At 34.8% G+C, this 24,843-nt stretch overlaps 2 protein-coding genes across 2 annotated transcripts in view; both read right to left on the reverse strand.

The window, feature by feature from the left end:
- The window catches only part of LOC149772536 (uncharacterized), a 68,471-nt gene extending 64,247 nt beyond the window's left edge, over nt 1–4,224 (reverse strand). The window contains exons 1-2 of the mRNA XM_089947636.1: nt 4,148–4,224; nt 1,434–1,511 (exon numbers count right to left, since the gene is read on the reverse strand). Coding sequence (XP_089803762.1) covers nt 1,434–1,491 — 58 coding nt within the window. The 5' untranslated portion in view covers nt 1,492–1,511; nt 4,148–4,224. The remainder of the gene's footprint in view (nt 1–1,433; nt 1,512–4,147) is intronic.
- LOC149772537 (uncharacterized) overlaps nt 2,449–24,843 on the reverse strand; it is a 32,780-nt gene continuing 10,385 nt past the window's right edge. The window contains exons 3-4 of the mRNA XM_089947644.1: nt 4,148–4,930; nt 2,449–2,510 (exon numbers count right to left, since the gene is read on the reverse strand). Coding sequence (XP_089803770.1) covers nt 2,449–2,510; nt 4,148–4,930 — 845 coding nt within the window. The remainder of the gene's footprint in view (nt 2,511–4,147; nt 4,931–24,843) is intronic.

Below are 24,843 nucleotides of genomic sequence, written 5' to 3' on the forward strand. Positions count from 1 at the left end.
TTGTGTGCAGCAGCCATTTTGATTTTCTTCTTTCAGCTTGTGAGCTCGTTCACTTTTCTTCTTTGGATTATTTTGGTTATATATTATTTGTAGTATTTTTTTCTTCAAATATTCATCAGATTGTTGCACAAACATTCCAAAAATGTAGTTGTTTTGCCTATGTAACAAGAATGAGTTTCAGAAGTGTAAGACTTTTAGGCTGTTTTTATATCTGTATTCATGTGTTCTTGTTTATAATAAGAATAACATGCCTTGCCTCTGTAACACAAATTATATTCAAAAATTATTTGCATAATACTGACATTAATAGAAATAAATAAGTAGTTATACAATAAATAATTGTTATAATATAATTTCATTATATATAACTATTTATAACCAAGTTATTAAAAGTATTATGATAATGATTTTATCACTTTTTCATCCTTTATGTTTATTATATAAGTTTGAATAATATTTAATTCTTTTTAAATAATGGTACCAAGGGACATAACTCAAATTTCACTCTAGCTTTTTTTTGAGGGTTGTTAGTGTTTTAGGGTTTAACGCCATTGTTCAGCACAAGATAGGCAATACATGGTGGCCAGTATCAATGGTAGTGGAAAAACCCAAGAAAGCCCCAGAAACAACCACTACTCACAAGAAGCTACTGACAAGCTTTCTCACATACCCACACTGGTTGAATGCGAGACTTGAACCATTGCAGACAGTGGTTTGTAATGACAAGTGCTTTAGATCACTTGGCACTCATGGCCCCGGGTGGTTTGTAGAAACACATTTTGTATTTAAAAACTGGATACTGACACAGCAATTAAACAATTAAAAACTTTGAAATTTACATGATTATCTTCATTATTTTAACAATTAAAAATATAAATAAATACATTATACATAATAATATAAAGTAATCAAACTATTTATCTTGATTTCTTCATAAAGTTCTATCAATCAAAAGCAAATCTTGATTCCCTAAATTTCCATTTATGAATAACACAGCTAATATCCTAATATGAAAACATAGATCAGCATACATGTGCTTTAGTAATGTTATCAATTGGCATTTTGATAAATCCTCCAAGGAGTTTTCACAAGAACCACATTGACAAAAATAGCTCAGCAATATTATACCCAACCCCCACCCCACTTATATCCAATCTAACAGTAATATTCACAAAACTTTCACTGAAATTCAAGTGGACATTACAACATAGTATGGACAACGCTCCCACTTAAATTCAAATGGACAGTACAACATATATGGGCATTCTTATACGTGTAGTTTTGACATAACAAATATTGATGAATGGATGATAGGCAGAGTACAATACACAAAGGACACATGGTCAGAATATAAGCTTGACTGGCCTTTAGCAATGTGATCTATGGTTAAAAAAAGCTTTTAAAACAAAACTGCTATCTCATGCAACCCTTACCTTGACTGTGCTGTTTGGCAAGTTTCTTTTGGGAGCGACCAAGACCCAAAGAATGCATCAACCTACGTATCAACCCTTCTGAAAAAAATTAAACACAATTAGGTTGGACTGTTTCTTAAACACAACTAGATTGGACTGTCTCTTAAATACAAAACTTAACTAGACTTAGTATATGCAGTTGATTGCTGCCAGAGATAGATACCGAAACAATTTCTGGCCATGACAAAATATATAAACAATTTTCAAATATCCTTAACCGATTAAAAGAAAATAAGAATAACTCACATAACAAGTTAATTTTCTACATCTATATACAAACACACATTTTGTATGGGAAACAGAAATAGATAAGTCTCTCAAAGATGGGACAGACTGTGGCATGGAGACATGCAGCTACGTACAGGTGTTTTAGTCAGCTGTAAAATTCCCCATTTTCTTGAGTGAATGTCTGTATTATTTTACATAATTTGATGCAGATCCTTAACATCTGTATTATTTTACTAATTTGAGGCAAATCCTTAACATCTGTTTTATTTTACCTAATTTGATGCAAATCCTTAATATCTATGTTATTTTACCTAATTTGATGCAAATCCTTAACATCTGTATTATTTTACCTAATTTGATGCAAATCCCTAATATCTGTGTGAATGTTTATGTATGTTATCTAGATGTACATTAAATTCCATCCCTGTGAAATATAATGTATTTATCTTTCTCAGACAGCTGATGTAATTTTCTATTTTACTACTGACACATTTTCACTCCTAAAATAAAAATATCTAGTTCATCTTGATATAGATAATGATTTTCCTAATACATTGGAGTGTGTAAGGTACATTTACCTGACTACCTGACAATCTTGATATAGGTAATGATTTCCCTAATACACTGAAGTATGTAAGTCCATTTACCTGACAATCCTCATATAGGTAATGATTTTCCTGATACATTGGAGTGTGTAAAGTACCTGACAATCTTGATACAAAAATAGCAGCGTGAAAGACCATGAAACCTAAAATATTGGCTTAAAGGTAGGAAAGGTCTTGACTGGAGATGTAGCACAAGATGAATATTCTGAACATATTAAAAATCTAAAGGGACACATTTTATGAGCTCTATTTAGTTGTAACTGTTGTACGTCATCTAAAGGGACAAATTTTATGAGCTCTATTTAGTTGTAACTGTTGTACGTCATCTAAAGGGCCAAATTTTATTAGCTATAATTAGTTGTAACTGTTATACGTCATCTAAAGGGATAAATTGTATGAGCTCTATTTAGTTGTAACTGTTGTACGTCATGGAAAAGGACAAATTTTACGAGTTTTATTTAGTTGTAACTGTTGTATGCTATATTCATTTACAGGTTAAAGTTGTCATGTGTTATACTGAATATCTCTTACAATGTTAAATTCTGTAAAATGGTTCAGTCTGTTGTAAATGAACTTTTAAGTTTGTTATAATTTCTCTAAGAGAGCAGATTGTGTATTACAATACCATAGGGACTATGCAGTTGTTACATCTATTCTTTAAGCAGCGGAATAATTTAGTATCTTCATTTCAAACAAATGATTCATTTATTAGATAAAATCATGAGCAATATCTAAACAAGTTTATTATTTATTCGTGTAAATCAAAATGAATTTATTTTTTAAAAATATTTCCAGATTGAACCAATATAAAGTTTTAGTATTTCATCACTGCTGTAATAATTAGGAAAGACAGAAAAATCATATTAAGTCATTAATACAGTTTATACAATTTACTACATGTACATTGTACTTAGAAAACATTTTATAAAACTAAACTTCACCATCTGTCTAAGAGTTCACTCGAAACTGATGAAACTGTCCTTTAATTTTGCTAACTTCGCCAATAGCTGCAAAAACCTGACACTTCTTTAGGTTTCCCACCTTACAGTATATAATGTGATATTGTCAAAATCACTTGTGAGAAATTTATTTGTTTTATTATTCACGTATTTTTCCCTGCAGAAAATAATTTAAAAAATGTATCTATTAACATGCGTCACTGAAAAGGCACTAATGGAAGTGATACAAAACCACTTACTTATCTTTAATTTCCGACGTGTGCGATAATTCGTAGAATTACACAAACCAGCCGCTCTGTCTATTTATATTGCTAGACACAATCGTGTAATTTCCGAATTGTTGCTTTATTCCAATTTGGAGCGTTATAAATGCAATAAAAGCAACACGTAATAATTTAAAAAAAAAAAAAAAACAAAAAAAAAAATTCATAAAACCTTATACAGAACAAGTGAATACATCCAACGGCCATCTTTGTAATCTATATTTAACCAGACTGAATGGCACGCGCTTGGAATGAAAGCGACACCTGGTGGACAAACTCGGTATAAAATTTCGTCGTCCTTTTCAGTCGTTGATAAATTATGTCTATAAAATGTATATTATTATTATTTACATATAAATAAATATATTATAAATAAATAGTATAAATAAATGTAAATCACTTAATATTAAAATGAACTTAATATAAATGTTATAACAACAAAAAACTGTTTTATTTATATGTAACTTCATATCAACATGACTAAATTGTCATGTTGACATTTTGTTTTCTAAATTTAAAATGAAATCTTTGAGAATTTTCAATAAATGAAGTTTGTAATTTTATATATGACGTCATTAAAAGTTTGTTTATGTCAATAAAATATAAGAAATATGAATTACCTTGATGCACGTGACGGAATACAATAATGTCACTACTACTCCAGCATGTGGCATACAGACGTCCATTGTCCCAGAATATGGCATTAAATGGAAGTTCCTGTGTGAAAATGGCGACAAGTTGACATGAAGCTGTAAGTTGATGAATACAGGAATCACGGAATCCACTGTTACATACGAAAATATTCCTGTCTTCATTTATAACGATTGATCTCGGCCTTTGTAGACGTTGATGTTTGTATTTATATTTACATTGACTGGGATTCAAAATGTCGAATCCATATACACCAGTATTATCAGGGAATTCATAACCAGCATTACACGAGACATAAATCATGTTGTCTTTTGTTGTCACTCCACTCCTCCATCTGTACCCTTCACAAATCCGGTGAATTGTGTCAACATGTCCGTCATCAAGTGACACAACACAACAGTACATCGTGCCCCGTCTTACACCAGTGACAACAAGACTGTCATTCAATCTGACAACACCATGATATTCATCCATTACTCCCTCTAGACGTAAAGTCCTGGTCGTTTTAATATCACGTGACATGTCTGTAGTATTAATGGCCATCATTTTTATCTGACCGTCTTGATGAAGGACACAAATTGTCATGGCGTCTATCAGACACATGTCACGTAGTACTGGCTTCAGTCTGTCTGACGATGCCAGGAATTTTCCATCATGGAGTCGATGTATCTGGACTTTATCCGTATTGAAGTCTAGGACGACTATCTTGTCTTGGCAGACGACAATAGAGATGAATTCGGAGGACTTGTCGGCTGTGGAAATAAAGTGATATAAACATGAATACACATCTAAACACAAAAATATTAAACATATATAATTATATTAAAATAACTTGTATATTTGCAGTGTGTAGGTACTAATACATTAATAATAATTTAATTAATTATATTTATGACTTTAAAAATTAATTCCTGTTAAATTTATTATACTTATTCTATTGTTCTAAATTTAGCTCTCACAAAAATGCGATGGTCATGGTGGTTGTCGTCGTATATATTACTAAATTTGCATATGTATATTTATATTAAAATACTAAAATAACTTGTATATTTACGTGATATAAACATTAAAATAATGCATATTATAAACGTTGATACACATCTACACAAAAATACTATACATGTATAATTTAAATACTAAATAACTGACCATTACAATCGTCGTAATGGCGTTATCATTTTATTATTATTACAAGAGAGATTTACAGCAGACATCACACAGACCCAGTAATCACACTATTATAGTTCTGTACAGTATTTTAGCAGACTGAAGATACCAATAATAGTATGTTAACAGGTTCTGTGTGGAAACTGCTATTGTCTCTCATTTTTAATCATGTTACGTACGTGCATTCGTACGTGTGTATTAATCTTATACTCCTCCAAAAAATGGACAAGACAAATTCAGACATGAGTCAATCCTTACATTAAATAACTCTATGTCATTCCTTGAAAGCTATGGAGTGAAGATCTTCATCACAATACCACGTAATAACTGATCACAAAACAGGGACATACACCAAAATGGGGGGGGGTGGGGGGTGGTACATTTTTAAAATAAAAAAAAGGGATTTTAGTCAAAACTAGGAATAAAACGGATAGACCAGTTTTGCAAACAGAATAACGGCAGTCGATTTTAACGAGTACAACAATATGAAAGCATGATAGCACACTATATTAAACACAGCCAACTAAACTTACATTTGTTAATAAAACCACAACAAAATTAGAAACACTTCATTAGTTTACAACTATAATAGTAACACTTAAAAATTTCAATTCTGTTTCAAATTCCATTAAAAGCCGAAAAAATAGAGAAAATATAAAGAATTTAACCTGATGAATGCCATTTTTTTCATTCTTTGAAAAGTTGTTTAACCATATTATTGGAGTTGGCCATGCAAACGGGGAATCGCGGAGAAGGGCAGGTGAACGAAACTCACTAGATAATAATAATAATAACATAATAATAATAATAATAATAATAATAAATCATTCATCTAACATTTCCCTGTCATACTCAACATTTAGTCGTTACCCTATATGTATGTACTACACTGAGTTTTTCAATGAAAGTCCCTGTTAATAAACGTCTTCATTCATTTACTTGTCTGCTGCATTTTCTTACATTGGTATGCCTGCCTTGAATTATGACGTCTGCACTGAAAAGAACGCTGACGGAAACATGCAACATGGAGAAACGTACTTATTTACAAATCCGCGAAGCCCGATGTACTAAAGTTTACATGACACAGGGGTCAAAACAGCGGTAGAGTTTTAGTATCGATGTTTGACAGAGTGCGTGTCTTCAACTGTCATACAAACTCCGATTGCAAAATAACTCTCTGGGAAAAATAAAAAAAAGTCAGACAAACATAACGGAAAACAGATTATACACAAGTTTATGTTTTGAAGATTGCATTTATTGGTAAATTAGGCTACTTTTAATATAAAACAAAATATACATCGTCAGCTTTTAACCAAGTGGTTATCATGGTTGTTAATGGTGTTAAGTGCAAACTCCTGGCAAACATTTGCAGCTATCGAAGTAATAATTTTGTAAGATGTTTAAACATGGGCAGTGTAAATGTGTCTAGGGTTATCACTTTTTTGTATAGTAGTTCTGATGTCAATTTATCATCTTTTTCAAGAGAAATATTTACCAGGCCTGAAGTTCCGAACTCCATATATATAATTATCGATGTGTCGAGTTTCATTTCCCTAAAGGGTCTTGCACCATTTCATCATGTTCAAGAATAGTAAAGAATTAATCATGTCAAATGTCGTGCATGTAATTTCCGTTATGATTTTTCACGAAGACAACTGTTTGCGAAGAAAGTGGCTATTTTCAGGAGGAAAGTAAAGGCATTTTTAATTTTAAACGCGTGTATCATGGCCATATATATATATATATATATATATATATATATATATATATATATATATATATATATATATATTCTCATGGATAAATTATTATGACGAGTTCCGTATATTCACGAAAATAAATCACTGGTCTTCCATGAGAAATACACTTTCATATCTGATGACGTGTGTTTTACTAACACAATTTATATACTTTTTCTTGGAGATTCCCTTATCTCTTTAGGTGGCGCTCACCAGATAATATGTACTTTTGAGAGAGTGACGTATGTAAGGTGAAGTAGTTCACATTTAAAACATGCACAGTGGAGAGAATGTTTGCATACCTCTATGCTACATTAATGTAATGTGGATGATATTTCTTTTGGATATTGTACTTTTGGAAATTTTACATGATTTAAGCACACTGCTAACTAAAATGACTGCTCCCTTGTGTTAAAAAATCAGTCTGAATTAGTCTAAAGTACACTATACATAGCAGCTATTAAAATAGGGAAAATGAATTTTGCCAGACTAGACAATACCAGCTTCTGAAAGTGCAATGAATGAATTACCAAATATATAAAATGTAAAAAAAGTTATCGGCTCTTTTTTATACAATTTACCTCTGAAGTTCAGGAAGTGAAAATGACCAAGTAGAGCTAGCACTTTTTTGAAAGGTGCACATTTGAAGTAAGGCCAAGCTGTATACTCTATAACCCATAGTACACCCATCAATCATACACCAAAATAAAGGGAATTAAAGGTTCTTTGCATTATGCCTAAGATATACAAGGTCTTTTTTAAATAGCCAGTATAACCAGTGAGGAAAGCCGGGGACATTCTTTTTCTTTAAAATCCTAACCCTATGCAAAATGCGAAACTGTATAGCGCCACCTTAAAGAAAATAAAAAAATGTTTGCAATTATTTTTTTTTATTTTCATATAATTATGTATGATGTTCTGAATAAAATGGTACATTCATATTGATGTTAAGCATGAAAATAAGCTAATTATGATCATTTTTCTCTTGCTTACATAATTTGCCATGAGGTATGTTTGTGTGAGTAGTGACCTTAATTATGGGGAAATTAGAAGACTTAGAATATAGGAATAGAGTCAACTTAAATTTAAAACTGTTGCAATAAGTGACAGAAATATATGGTGAAAATGTTTCTTTTCACTTATTTGCAATGAAATAAAAAAATAAATGAAGAGAAAGTGAATTCGCTTCTTCCATATTAAACAATAGGCAAATATTTTACACTTTGACCTTTGACCTTTATGAAGCTGATGAGTTACCTCCCTTTTCTAATTGTAAAATTCATTGTTGATATCTCAGAAATAATTCTGGCTAGTTTCATGTTCCTGTCATTCAGCATAACATTGGTTGCTATGTTTACAAAATGTAATGTGCATTCTTAAAATAGCTCACTTTTATCATGGGGGGGGGGTAGGCTGGACTTGTTAGAGACTCTGACACTCATAAATACTGTTCTGTGTGGAAAAAGGCAGGAGAATTATTCATAAGGATTGTTTTGATGCTTGCGACTTAAATGTTTCAGCCATATAAACATAATTAAATCATACAAAAATAATACCTACATCTTCTTTATGGTGGCGCTCACCAGATAATATGTACTTTTGAGAGAGTGACGTATGTAAGGTGAAGTAGTTCACATTTAAAACATGCACAGTGGAGAGAATGTTTGCATACCTCTATGCTACATTAATGTAATGTGGATGATATTTCTTTTGGATATTGTACTTTTGGAAATTTTACATGATTTAAGCACACTGCTAACTAAAATGACTGCTCCCTTGTGTTAAAAAATCAGTCTGAATTAGTCTAAAGTACACTATACATAGCAGCTATTAAAATAGGGAAAATGAATTTTGCCAGACTAGACAATACCAGCTTCTGAAAGTGCAATGAATGAATTACCAAATATATAAAATGTAAAAAAAGTTATCGGCTCTTTTTTATACAATTTACCTCTGAAGTTCAGGAAGTGAAAATGACCAAGTAGAGCTAGCACTTTTTTGAAAGGTGCACATTTGAAGTAAGGCCAAGCTGTATACTCTATAACCCATAGTACACCCATCAATCATACACCAAAATAAAGGGAATTAAAGGTTCTTTGCATTATGCCTAAGATATACAAGGTCTTTTTTAAATAGCCAGTATAACCAGTGAGGAAAGCCGGGGACATTCTTTTTCTTTAAAATCCTAACCCTATGCAAAATGCGAAACTGTATAGCGCCACCTTACGTAACTTCACAGCAAATTTCTGACAAGCTAAAAGCAGTGTCGGTAATTTTGAGGGGGGGGGGGGCATTTTTTAGATGCTCCCTGACATTACAAAATACCGTTTCCCAGTGGAATGTTCTGCAGCAATGTTACATTGTATATATTTTTACATATAGTTTTACACAACCTCTTTTAAAAAAAACCGTAAACATTCACATATGTAATTAACACACACACACATGCACACACACACACACACACACACACACATATATATATATATATATATATATATATATACATACATGTATATGCCATTTATAAATTCCACTTGGATATTACACAATATTTTATTTGAACATAATTATCCAATTGAGAAGATAGCATTCTCACTTCGATAAAGTCCAAATCTTTACAATAATTCAAAAAAATTACAAACATTGTGATTAACAAACTTTATACTGGCATTGTTCATTCTAAATTAAACTTTATAACTGAGCAAACTATTGTTACAGCAAATCATAATTTATTTTGTTATACATGCATAGTTTGGCAATATATTGCATAATACATATTACAAAACTTAGACTTAAACAAATTAAATTGCAAATTAAAATAAAAATGTCCAAATTTAGGCAAAAGCCTCTCCCAGACACTTGGAACAGCGAAGGAAATGTACAGCGAAGCCAAGACATTTTGTCATTGTTGTCGTCATTTGAAATGAATGTGTAATGTCCAATCCCATAACTCAGAAACTATAGGTAATGATAAAAGCTGATTCGATTGAGTCTACGACGTCCTATTACCGCGTCATGCCTATTACTGCGTCATGCTTACCATCACGTCCCATAACTCAGAAAGTACAAGTAATGATGAATAATATTGATATTACGACGTCCTATTACCGCGTCATGCCTATTACTGCATCATGCTTACCACCACGTCCCATAACTCAGAAAGTACAAGTAATGATGAATAATATTGATATTACGACGTCCTATTACCGCGTCATGCCTATTACTGCATCATGCTTACCACCACGTCCCATAACTCAGAAAGTACAAGTAATGATGAATAATATTGATATTACGACGTCCTAATACAGCGTCATGCCTATCACTGCGGTGTTTGAGCGTATAAAACAACCGCTGTCATAATGCATCACATATTGTTACGGAATCATATCGTTAAAATCGCTCTGGTGGTGTACTGGTTAGAGTGTCCGCCTCGGATGCGTGAAGTCGTAGGTTCGAACCCTGTCCGAGTCATACCCAAGACTTTTTTTTTTTTATAAAAATTATTCTAACAGCTGCTTTGCTAGGTGCCAAGCATTATGAGATTAGTGTTAGGACTGGGGCCTGCTGTCAGGATAATTTGACTGGGAGGGACATCATGCTGCATGTCTGCGACATGATGCCCCAGTGCTAGACCTCACTATAAACTATTAACTGCCTCATTGCAGACATCGTAGCGATATGATTGAAAAATTGTTTTAAGCTGCGTTAAATGTCCAAATCATAAACAAATACACTTTAGAATCATACATACATACATACATACATACATACATACATTTTATGATTATTTCTCTTTATATGTTAACGATAGTACAAGCAAAAATTTTACTCGTTTAACAATTCCAGTATAATATTCATCCCTTATACATTTTAGACTTGTCTTTTAAAATAAAGTTCAAATGACCCTTCTATTTCAAAATTATTTTAGCCGGGTATGAAATCGCATTCTGTTACGTTTTTCTCTTAATTCGTCATAGGTCATATCGCCGTAATAGAAGAAGCAAAACATAATTATAAAAAAATAAAAAAACTAGTCTTTGACACAACAGATTTCCAGCTTAAGAAGTTAAGTACATATTGGATGAGACTTGTTCGCCTGCCTTCCATATTGCTGACAAGTCTTCAAATATTACTAAATAATATTGAACTTAAAGTTCGTTCCGACTTCTGTGTGTCTGTTATTTCGTTTCTTTGCCAGTCTCGAGTAAAGAGCTACTCCATATACCAGCCAATCTTAATCCCCCGATTCCATCAATACATTAAATGGTAAAACCGATCAACAGAAGTGGAAGCTACGGCTTCAGGTAGATCAACCCGTGAGAAATAAACACATGCAAACGTCATCTGTTTCACAGCTTACGAAACACTATTATACGGCTTTACATAACAGTCAATCCGGGAATACGTTGCACACAGTTATACCCACTGTACCGTGTCCCCTCGACAAAGGGTAACTGACACGGATTATTTTCTTATGCATACGAAATCTTTCTTATCAATATGTTTGCAAAACTACGGTGCCCTTTAAGTGATATACATTATAAAGAAGTACTAAATCGAAAAACGACATATCTTGTTTAATGGAATTATTAGTATGTATGAAATCAAACAATATCGTTCTATCAAAACATAATGTGTCGATAAATCGAATAATATGGGTTGTCAATAATTGTGCACAACCGTCAATAGGGTTTCATCCTTTTGAGAAAGATCAATATATTGCCTGAGATATTCAATACTTATAATTGCTAATCGCACCGACGTTGACATATGACTTTGAGTCTATTACTTGTAGGCAAAAAAAAAAAAATTAAATAATTTTTTAAAAATTTTTTATTTTTTTATTTATTTTGCAGCCAGGAATATTAACTGAGTAATCTTTTATAACACAAATATGGCCCAAAAAATTATCATTTCTTTCCAAACAAATGGCCAAGTGAGTTTACTTCTTTGAAGATAACGAAGGCTATAAGAAATAGTTTAAATAACTAAAGGAGGTCTAACTCGAATCAGGAGAAATACAAGGAGAATAAAGAAATGTGAATCGAGCACAGCCTACCTATACATTTAAGGAACATATTACGAGAAACGACACAGATTAACACTTGAATAAAACATAGAATTTTTTTCTTAAACTAATATAGCACACTGTTCCGATCGGTAAAATTCTAAATTGAAAATAAATTAACGGATAAATAATATAAAATATATTATAATGTATTCTATACCCAAAGAATTGAAATAAGATAACTGGGGGAAAATTCTGACTTATACTTGCTGTCTCAAACATACAGAAAATATAGCATACACACAATATAGCATTAACACAAATAGCAAACACTGAGACTTAGGGGACCTGTAACAATAAATTTGTTATAATAAAATTCTTTTTAAATTAAACATACAATATATCTGAGGGGGAAACATACAAACATAAAATACGTTCTATATTTTTTTGGAATGGGGGCATCTGTCTGGTGCCACCCACCAACCCCCCAGAAAAGGATCTTGCCTGACTCATCAAAATAGAGAGAGTAGGTAGGGGGCACCTTTCGCATATTTTGATATTTAAAAATAATTTTGTTTCAACATAATTATAGGTTTAAGAAAAAAAAACAACAGCAACAAAAGCAAGCATTAAATAAATTACAGTATGTGTGTGCCTCATAAACAAGAAAATTACCTTATAATTTCTACAGATTATTGCGAATTTGTATCACTGATATTATGAACACTGTGGATAAATCCCACGGAAAGTGTACACATACCGTTACAACTATCCAAGTTATAGTAGGCTACATGGTTAAGGTTCAGTTTCAAATAAGTTTTCTCTCTCACTCCAGATTCCTACGTACTCTGTCCTTTATGAATGAGGTGGGTGGCTGGAAATTCTTAATATTTGTATCGTTATTTTCGTACGTCACTGGTGATTAATCAGTGATCAATGGAAATTCGTGACTGATCGATAGAGTAGCAGCAGGGAGGGCGTACAGACCAGGTGGCTCAGATAAATTTAAGCCTCCCACACAAACTTTCTCCGTACAACCCTCAGATTGCAAAAATAAACCTTCCTGCGCAAATTAATCAGCGAAATTTCGCCCCGGGATGCATTTTCGGACATAAAAAAAAACAACAAAATTTGGGGGGGGTATGGTAAAATTTATTTGTGATTGCAAGAAAAGGTTGCAGATACTAATTTTATTTCACAATAAAACAATATCATTGAAAATAAGATGAGTCGGAAAACTAGTACAGTTGGAGAACCTCAATCTGCCAGATTAGCGCGAGATCAATTAGCGGCATTAAAGAAGTTCATTCCGACAAAACAATTATTTAAGAAAAATGTTCGTGGTTACGAAGATATGCAACATGGAATTTCAGAAACTTCGGCAAAATGGTTGAAGCCAGTGACCGGAACAATTGAGCAGGTTGTATATGGTGACGAAAAAGATCCAGATGCCAGAAAACGTGGAATCTTTCCTATGTTGAAAGGTATTGAGGATCAATCACGAACATTACCCGAGCGATTAGCAATAGCAGCAGCGGCGCAACAACTTGCAATTGATGATGGAGGAAAACCTGGATATGGAAAACCGGGAGGAAGAAAAATCGCAATGATAAAAGGAAAATATAATATTGATAATTTAAGAGAAAATTTCACCGATGAGGGATGGGAAATAATATCGCAGCCCCTCTCGACATTGTATAATATAGATGAGATTGGCCAATTTGCGGAGGAATATTTTAGTGGTCGAACTGAATATTTGACTGCAGTGGGGAAAAAAAGATATGCAACTCGTGATAGTTGGTATGATATGGTATATAAAATTTACACACAAACAACATCAATAAGGAAGACAGCGGATCCGCGTTACAGAAGGTTTTTAGAAACGGCAAGAGATACACAAAGATTTAATAAGCAAGTAGCGGAAGAAAGAAAACAACTAGAGAAAGAAAGAAAACAACAGGAGAAGAAGGAAAAAACTAAAAAACGAGGAAGAAAAGAAACACCACAGGAAGATATTCAACCACAGGAGCCAATATTTCAACCAGAGGAATTAGAAGTTAGACCAACACCTAAAAAACGAGGAAGAAAAGCAGCACCACAGGAAGATATTCAACCACAGGAGCCAATATTTCAACCAGAGGAATTAGGAGCTAGACCAAAGGAAGATATTCCACCACAGAAAAAAGAGAGAAAATCGAAAAAGAAAAAAGATCAGATTGATGAACCAATAATTACTCACGAATATGAATCATCACCGACTAGTGGTTCGATTAAAATTAATCCTAAAATAAATGCTGGAAATTATTTGGATGACAACATGTTGCATTTAACTCGCAACTATGATTCAAAAGTTCAGATGGCTGCGGATAATTCTCCGGAAAATAAAAGATTACTTTTACGAAAAAATATTAATGTTAATAAACTTGACGAAATTGATTGGCTAGCAATAATATATTTTGGTAGTATGAGAAAACCAATAACATACAGCGATGAAAATTTTGGAAAATTTTCATCAGATGTTATTAAATACAGAACTGCAGATGCAAAAAAGACAATTTCGCCACCCAGAAGTAAAGGTTCGTCACCCAAAGATAAAGGTTCGCCGCCTAAAAGTGATGATTCTGAATCATTTCCTTTTGAACCTCAACATCCTCTTTTATCTCCTACATTATATCCAAGAAGTCTTCCTGAAGAGGACTCCTCTTGGCGACCCCAACCTCCGGAACCAACAGCTACAAACTACAGGGGTTCCACTGAAAAATCATTAAGATGGGGAATTCACCCCGGGGAGGGTGCAGCACTTAGGGGCGGTTCCCCTTCACCTCCACCAGATATATATTCACCACTGACATCGTCGGGATCACCATCAGAGGAGGAGAAGAAGAAATCTTCATCATCGTCAGGAGACGTATTCTACGTAACGCCATTACAATCTCCAGAATCAAAAAAAACAGGAAGTGGATATTCAGTTTGTCCCGATAGTGTTGTCAACGATGTATCTCGCCTCGAAGTATTAATCGGAGGAAAGCGAGCCGGAAATAACTCCCGTGAGATAGTCAACGAAGCATCAGATATTTGTCAGCGATTATTCCGTGGCGGTATCATCGATTCTCACATTTATAAAGAGTTTGTCGATGAACTCATCGATTAAATCAACACAATTGAAATAATATGATTATTCATAAACATCAGCGCAGACCTAATCAGGTCCGCATAGTAAACTCTCGATTACCAGTATACAAATATATTCACGGTAATGGATTCGGCGATATCATTGGAAGTCTTGTCACGCGAGTAATACCTAAAATTGGACCAATGGTAAAACAACTAGGATTGAAAGCGATAGGAAAGATAGGTGAGACTGCTGTTTCTGGTATCGGTAATTTGGCTAGTAAAGGCTTCAACGCTATCAAAAATAAAATATTAAGTTTAGTACGTAAAAAGCAACCTGTTAAATTACCTAGCACCAGAGAAATGCCACCCGAAGTTAGTAAGGTCATAAATGATGCGGCAAATAAAAAAATAAATGATCTAACACAGGAAGCTGCTATAACAAATCTGGCGCAGGAAGTTGCTAATACAAATCTAGCGCAGGATGTTGCTAGGACAAATCTAGCAAATACAAGTTTCATTTCAGGCAGCGGTCTTCGTTTTAGACGATATTATTAATAATAAATGTTTGCACAAGTGTCAAATGAAGTATTTGACATGGATGAACCAGTAGGTAGGGATACATCAGTGCGAGATTTTCAATATTTCTCGTACGATGTAGTTGAGCCCGATTCAAGAAATCGGAAGGAAATTCAAGTCCACGATACAACAAGATATTTTCTTCCATCTGAGGCGTATATCGAATTTGTTGGTAAAATTGTTAGAACCAATGATACCAACTTTGGAGCAAATTTTAAAGTTGGATTTGTCAATAATGGTATTATGGCATTATTCAAGAATGCCACTTACATGATCGATGGAAAAGAGATTGAATCAATCACGAATAATGTTGATATAGCAACGACGATCATAGGACTAGCAAGATACTCGGATGATTTTACCAGATCAGCCGGTCCTAGTATGATGTTTGCCAAGGATAATTCTAATGAAGCTGAACACAATCGGTATAACATCGCTGTACCAATGGATAACACTGGTGCTAATCCAGCCACTCAGATGGCTTTAATAACTGGCGTCAATGACGATTACAATCTCGGATTTGCCACGCGAAAACTTATGTTGGTTGGTCCGAGTTTAAGATTTTCCTGCGCAATTCCGTTATCTCATATTTTTGGATTTTGCAGACATTTCAGAAAAGTTATTTACGGAGCGAAGCATACGATATCTTTCGTTCGAGATGCCAATGATGACAGAGCCATCTGGCGAGATGCAAGTGCAGATCCCCTTGATATCGGCAAAGTTGTCCTTGAAAAAATTACCTTGTGGATGCCAGCGATAGTTCCATCGATGATCATAGAAGAAAAATTATTATCATTCATGAATCAAGGAGGAAAATCCATAATGTCTTGGCTGACAACGATGACCGACTCTATCGAAAATGTTAATATTAACGGAATATTTACTTGGCGAATTGCGTCACAGCAGGGCTCTTCCGCACCTAGACACATCTTTGTTGCTCTGCAAAGCATGGATAGAAATGATCAACTGCATAGCCATATGATATTCGATCGATTAGAGGCGACAAACGTATCATTGAGAATAAATGGCCAACAGGAGCCATCCGAGGAAATAGCCATCGATTATGTCACCAATTCCACGGCACGCGCGTATCATCGATTATTAAGTTTCATGGGCCGCGATCAAAATATTGATACGGGATTGCAAATATCACAACTAGATTTTAACACTCTCTATCCCATCTATTATTTTTCTTTGGAACATCTTGATTTGGTAAAGCAGTCGGTTGTTGATATTCATTTCAAAGCAAGAATTAACACAAGAGGAGGAAATGCAAGAGCAATCGCAGTTATTCTCAGCGATAGAACAATGTACCTAGAAGGTATTAGTGGTAGAATGAGAGTTATCGACGCTCCTGTAGAGAACATGTGATAAATTCCAAATTTAGATTAAGTGATTATTAATATGCCATACGATCACGTCAGCGTAACTCTGACTCCCGGTCAGGTGAAAAAACTTCATGCAGCAACAACAGCGCGACGAGGTTTAAGTTTAACCTTAAAAAGTAATCAACTTCACGGTGGACCTAACAAACTATCGTTAACCAAAAATCAACACGGACATTTCACCAGAGCCAGATCAGCAAATACTGGTATTCGCCTGAATCTCTCGATAGGAGCAATCAGAGATATGATCAAAGTAGGTGGTATTTTTCCTTTATTCGCCGCTATTCCAGGATTAATAGCTGCAGCGGCCCCCATGATTGCAAAGGCAGTAGGATTAGGTGCACTTGGTGGGATGGGTACCGTATTAGGAAAAAAGATCGTCGGAGGAAGATATCGCAAAAAAAAGGGAGGGATATTCCCTCTTCTCCCTCTTCTCACAAAATTGATGCAGCCGCAACAAGGATCAGGACTTTACCTAAGACGACCCCCGTACGGATCCGGTCTAAGTCGAGCCTACCAGCCTCAAATTTAGATTTAATCAGTGAAGCAAAAAAAAAGAAAATAAAATTTTTCAGAGGCGTATTTATGCGAGATCAACTACCAGACAAACCGAATCGTACCGAGACAGGAATAATAAATCTCGATGAAAATTCCGGTCCTGGCACTCACTGGGTTGCCTACGCGATTAATCCTCGCGAAATCATTTACTTCGACTCATACGGATTAGCACCACCAAATGAATTTATCAAATACGTGTCAAAACTAAAACTTCCGGTTTGGTATTCAACGCTTCCAACACAAACATTAGCAGATCCACCAATATGCGGCCCGGAGTCAATTAACATCCTTGATGCAATTTCAAAATCATCCAACCCTTATCGCAAAATTTTATTTGAATATACCGTAGATAAATATCATGGTTGACATTTACGGTAGATCTCTCTTCAGAAAAGAAAAAAGAGAAGTAGTAGGCGGCATCGATACATCAAAGTTTGCAACCAAGAGCGATATTAACAATCTTCTATCACTATCAGAAGTTGATCCTGGTGAAATTGCTGTTTTTCAAAATACCGAAGGGCGATTACAAACTAGCAACATCAAAATAACTGATATAATTAAGCGAGAGGAATATACTCGTCAATCAGATACGGTATTAAAATCTATTGCTGATATTACCGATATCATTGCAAAGTTTCCACCAAAGGACGATTTCGTGAATATAAAACAAAAAAATAATGAATTATCAGCGGCGTTAGCATCACACGATGACGCGCAAGACAAAATAAATAAGCGACTCAACAAATTATTTAGCGATATTAGAAAATTCGACGATGCATCAAGTAAACTTGGAAAAAAACTCGACGAGGATATAAAAAAATTCATCGATACCTCCTCAAATACACACAGCGATCTCATCGATAGAGTAAAATCCATCAACGAGGAAATTACCAAGATAAATATCTCGATGGGTGAGAAACCATCAATCGACGATCTCAGCAAAAAAATCAACGAGGAAATTATTAAACTCGGCGATGTTGTTGTTCCTGAATTTACCAAGGGGATTAACGTGATGCAAGGACAAATAGATGAGAAAATAAAATCCATCAACGATAAAATTAACACGGTACATGAATTGACGCGTCAAAAGTTAGATATATCAACGTACGACGGAGAAATTCGAGATTTAAACACGAAACTTCTTGCTGCAACAGTAAAGATTGACCAATCCGTCGATAAAACTGGTCACGCCACTGACGTAAAACAATTAAGTAGGGAAATTATCGAAACAACCACAAAAATTAACAATATCAACACAAAAATATCGTCAATGAACCTTGGAAAATTATCGCGAATTTCGATACCAGAGGAAGTAGAAACAAGAAATCTACCCTGCAATGTGCCATTTGTGTTTAAGACATACAATTATGATTGGGACCCTGAAAACGGTAGTATCGGATTTTATTTCACTGTGCCAATTACCGGCATATATCGAGTATATGTTATTTCCAAGATAAAATTCAGCGTGATAATGGAACGTGGCAGTAGAATTCATGAATTCCATCCTGGATTTTTTATTATTTCGCTAGAAAAAGATGTCGGTACATCATGCCATCTAGAACCGCCAGATAGAACCACCACAGGACCGGTGGATTATTTTGTAATTTTCGAATATTTATCGGGATTGGGAACAGTTGGTATTCCAGGATAAACATGGTAATCCCGTAATTGTTATCGTAGATTAATAAATGACCGCATCGGATTACCGATACAATCAGGCGCGATCATGGCAGGATTCACTAAAAAAACTCCTTGACGATTATCAGACAAAAATAAAGAAATATCAGCGCAGATTAGTTACCATTGATGTTGCTGTTTACGCAGTATCAGCCATAGTCGCTGGTGCAGGAATAATTTTATCCGCGGTAACAATGATAGCGCCAATCGTAGCAACGATAATAATATCGTCAACAACAACAATTGCCGGTGTTTTAAATATCATCGCAAAAAAAATATCTTCGTGCACAAGTGAGAAACTATCTTCGTACAAAAGTAAACTAACTAAAATCAATGACGCATACTCGAAATTATCATCGTTACTTTCCGAAAGTCTCAACGACGGTATTATATCCGATCTAGAATTTTCTTCGATTATCAGTATCTACTCGGAGATTGAACAAATGAATATTAATAATGTCCGAGCTAGCCCAGATCGTGACAAACACGACGCCGCCGACAACAACGTTAATATCGTTAAGTTCAACGAAACCAGAGTTTAGCATTAATTTCTCAACACCAATTAACGTCAACGAAATTGCATTAACACAATTGCGCGTCTACAATAGCTGGCCAAATGTTAGATCAAAATCATTCGGTAATTTGATGCCAAATAATTCACTTGTTTTTGCAAATAAGAATAAACCCGATGGAACACCCGATTGGATAGTTGTTGGTATACCAACGGGCAGTTATGAAATTGATCAGCTGAATAATGAGTTTACCACTAGAATATCAAATATAACCGGCGATGCTACTCCAGGAATAAAAATATCTTCACATGATCCAACACTATCGTCAATGATAGAAGTGAAATCACCGTACGTGGTAGATATTTACCAATCATCGATTAGAAATATATTAGGTTGGCCCGAGGTCGCACCTCTGGTAGAACCAAAGAAATCGGATGTTATTATTCCAGGTTGGTATGATGAAACCCTTCCAGAACTACCGGAACCAAAGAAATCGGATTTTACCACCAACGAAGGATGGTATGGAGATATCAAACACAAGCCTCTGATCCACAGCGCCATCAATCTCATGAATAACCACAAAATTAACCTAGTAATGTTCGCTTTCACTTTTATTGACGAAAGAATTCTCTCATGGCTGCCTCTTCCTAAAATCCCCCCAGATGTGAAAATCTTCGACGCTACCCACATTAACAGGATAATAGCCCCCATAGACGGTATCTTGGTAAGAAGAACACTAGACGAGTTTATTCAAGAACACGAATTACAATTAAATTTATTGCGCGGATCATTTCATGAATGCATCCTAAATAAATCTGGTTCATGTAGCGAAATTATAAAGCACGTGAAGATTTTAAATCAACTTGTGAATGATATTGAATATTATCATGATATGTTTATTCAGGCGATAGTCGACGATATATCAATTGCCGATTATGTTCTTCCTATTAGCAAATTCGAGTTGATCAAGAACTCGGGTGAGAAACAAAAATTCATGAGAGTATTTGTTTTAACCGAGGAAACACTGCCAAATTTCAAATTTCCCAATTCTGATTTTGATGCGATGAGAAAATCCGTCACTGATACCATTGATGATTTATTTCCGAAATTACATGCCTCATGGACCAAAAAAATACATTCAGAATTGATTCTTAAACACAATAACGATCCTGACAAAGGTGGACGGCACATATCGCCGGGTATCGTTAATATAACGGAAGTTATCGCGATTTATCTTCACGCGGATGTTGTCGAGGGTAGCTATAATGTTGATTCGTCAGTGTCGAATCAAGCGAATCAGGGATTTGTATTGTATTCATTTTCACCTAGCGCATCCCCCGGTTATTTGATAATCAAGGAACCAATGAATCCGTTTTACCTGCGATGTCATAATCGATTATTGACAAGAATAAATTTCAAACTAACGGATCAGAAAGGAAATTTACTTGATATACGAGGAGAAACTGTAAGTATCAATCTTTTGGTGAAATCATAGATTTTTAAATCGCAAGTGAGATTTTCCAAATCTGTCTCCGTGGGAAAAATGGGCGAAAAAAATAAATAAAATCCAGGGAAATTTTCAAAATTAATCTTTTTTTTTGTTTTGCGGAGATATTCAATTATTCTTCGTCACTCTCCGAATCAAATATTATTGGTACATAGGAGAATTTGATCCACGAATCAGCATCATAAGAAAATGTTGCGTTGTATTTTCCTTCTGCCACTCGTTTTACTGAATGCGAGTCAATAACGAAATGTTTTGCTGCTGCAGTCATCGATGTAAACGCGATTTCCTCACCTGTTGCTTGATTCACTGATTTAACAGTCTTCGAATAATTAGGAAATCCACGGTTATTACCAAATCTTGAATTTTCACTCTGGGTTACCGCGCGCAGATTGGAAAGTTTATTGTTAAGTTTATTACCGTCAATGTGGTCGATAACAAGTCCGATCTCTATTGGTCCTTTGTAGCATTCGAACACAAATCTATGATTCGAATAACATTCTGTTCTTTCATTTCTTTTATGAACTGTAAATTTGAGATATCCCGAATTACAAATACTACCAACACGTTTCTTTGTTTTGATGTTTCTGACATTACCATCCTCAGATGCTTCGTAACCTTCGATGATGGGATGCGATTTATACTCGCATGTGATTTTCATTGTGGGAATCGCTGATTTCATTTCCATATATGATATTCTCTTTGTTTAAATCGTAATTTGCTTTGAAACGATTAATATAATCTTCTTCACATTTTATTATCGAGGAAGATCTTTTTTCATAATATCTTCGTAACTCACGATATTTTTTTCCTCCACAAGAGAAACATAATCTTGTTTTTCCTCGAATACCAACTTGGCAAACTAAACATCGTTGTGGTCCTTTGTTGCCTCGTCGAATTTCGTATATGTGAGCACCACAGTATTCGCCTCTGCAGGATTTATCGCATGATTTTATTGATCCAACTGTTATCCATTTGCATTGCATATTATAATTTAGATATTTGTCTAAAATATAATAATGGATTTATTTGATCTCGATGAGGCAGAATATATCATTCCTTAAGTTGATAGTGCGAAGAAGGAATTTTTTGATGATGGAGCGATTCATGTTTGGTCGACATGGAAAACTAACTTCGTTGATGCTACGATGAATCTGGAGCGAGCAAAAAAGATAATCGAACATATAAAAAATTCACATAAAGAAGAGCGATTTATCTTTGGAATAAAATTTATTGCACAAATGCCCGATGACATTTGGATTATTCGCGATAAACGAGATCCGGTACGCGGCGGTAAGAAAAATGTTGTTCTTGATAAAAATTCGAAGCCGGGATTGTTATTAGGGATTGATGGTCCTTATTATGTTAGAGCGTATCCATCTAGTGCTGTTGTCTATGGAATTTATCGGCTGAATAATAATCCTGATGTGAAAAATCTACCTGCGATGAGGGAATCTCCGATAATAAACTGCGTGGCTGAGCGAGTTATCGAGCACATGAAAAATGCTCGTCGCGGATCTGGTCTGACTCAATTGAGATTGAATAAAATTAATTCATGGGCAAAGACAGTTGCTGATGGCGCATCAATCGATGATGTTGCTGCGTTAAGTAAGAAACTTAAATTTCCTATCACAGTAAAAACGCTATCGGGTGAAATATTATATTCATCGCCGTATAATTCTCGAGGAACACCAATCGAAATTGTTGATCATAATTCACATGCGTGGAGTCAGTCGGTAATGATATTCCCGCGAGATCGTGTTGTTAAGTTTTATCCCGTGGAATCTGGGAAAGATAGTTCCGATGCAATGTTTAGATATATCAAACTATTAGCCAAGTCCGATCCAATATCGATTTGGTTATTTTCTAGCGAAGAAAGATACGATCAATTTATCTTACCACGCGGAGATATTTACCGAGATGAAATATTACACGAAACAATGAGAAATATCGCGGAGAAGTATTCGTCAAATCCAGATCGATTACTGACAAATTGCTTTACCATTTCGTCTGTTGCTGCTCATGCTGCTAGAGAAAGAAATTCGTGGAAACCTACGAGGAATGAGTTTCTCAATGATATTCAACTTAGTTGTATCGAATACGGCCATGGAGGATTATGGAATACCAAATACTATTTCGAGGATATGATTTCCGTTGATATGAGCGCATGCTATCCTGGAAGTTTTCTCGGATATGGTGATTGTGCAAATTACTTTGCTAAATTCGGCCATCCCACCAACGAAATGACAAGAGTTGCAATTAACGGACCATTACCTGATTTTGTCATGACAGGATTCGCTCATGTTACTTCATTCGAACTTGCTGAAAATTTGCATAAAATTTGTTATATTTGGTTTGGTCGGCATTTATCTCAACGCAGATGGGTCCCTACGGTATTGTTGAGATTTATGTTGGATTCGTCGATGTTAATATCATTGACGGTAAGTGAAGCAATTATATCGTATAGAAAGCAGACCGAGGTGTGGTTGCCGACAGATTGTGAAAACGCGAAAGATATTGGAAGAAAAATTATTGGTAAATTTACTCAAGGAGGATCAGTTGATCATAAACATCGCCACGCTAGGTTATTTATCAATGATGCTGAGATGGATTTTATTATTGCCGATACAGTGTCTCGTGGAATATTTTGCAGTAGAGAAAATATTATTATTGATGGAGAAAAATTGGGTACCGTGATCACTTATCTCGATGGAGAATCCGCGCAGTATACTCATTTAAGATCATCGATGCTCGCTTATGTGAGTATCAATTTGCTGTCGATGATAAATAAATTTTCTGATATCGCGGTAAGGGTTGCAACGGATTCATTTTATATCAATAAGAAATATCAATGTAGATTGGAAAATTTAATCACCGATGGTTCCTGGGGAACTTGGAGAATAAAAAACGAGGATATTCTAGATTATTGTGAGGACGCGGATGTGGAAGATTGCGATAAGTTTCATAAAGATAAATGTGATGAAATATCAACAGCAGTATCTGCGTTTGATCCGATTTCACGAAACAAATTCGTTTACCTAAATGGTCCTGGCGGTAGTGGTAAAACAACACGAGCGATAAACTTATTTTCAAAATCTGATATGATCGTGTTGACTCCAACTCACAGACTAGCGAGAGAAATAAAACAACGTGGCGTTAATTCTTGTACTTATCATAGTTATTTCAAGTACAGCGGTGGATTGTGGGATCCGGCTCGAATGGGAAACAAATATATCAACAAGATTATAATATTTGATGAAATTTGCACGGTAAATTTAGTTGTGTTAAAGTTATTCCTGGGTTGGCTAGAAGAAAAAAATACCGCTGTAATAATGTGCGGAGATCACGGCCAACCTGATCCTATTGATGGTGAATCTCCTCACAGGTGGCTTAGAAATTTTGTAGATTATTATGAAGAAATT

This window comes from Sinohyriopsis cumingii, unplaced genomic scaffold, assembly GCF_028554795.1.
Source record: "Sinohyriopsis cumingii isolate HCF-2022 unplaced genomic scaffold, ASM2855479v2 utg001397l, whole genome shotgun sequence".
NCBI classification, from domain to species: domain Eukaryota; kingdom Metazoa; phylum Mollusca; class Bivalvia; order Unionida; family Unionidae; genus Sinohyriopsis; species Sinohyriopsis cumingii.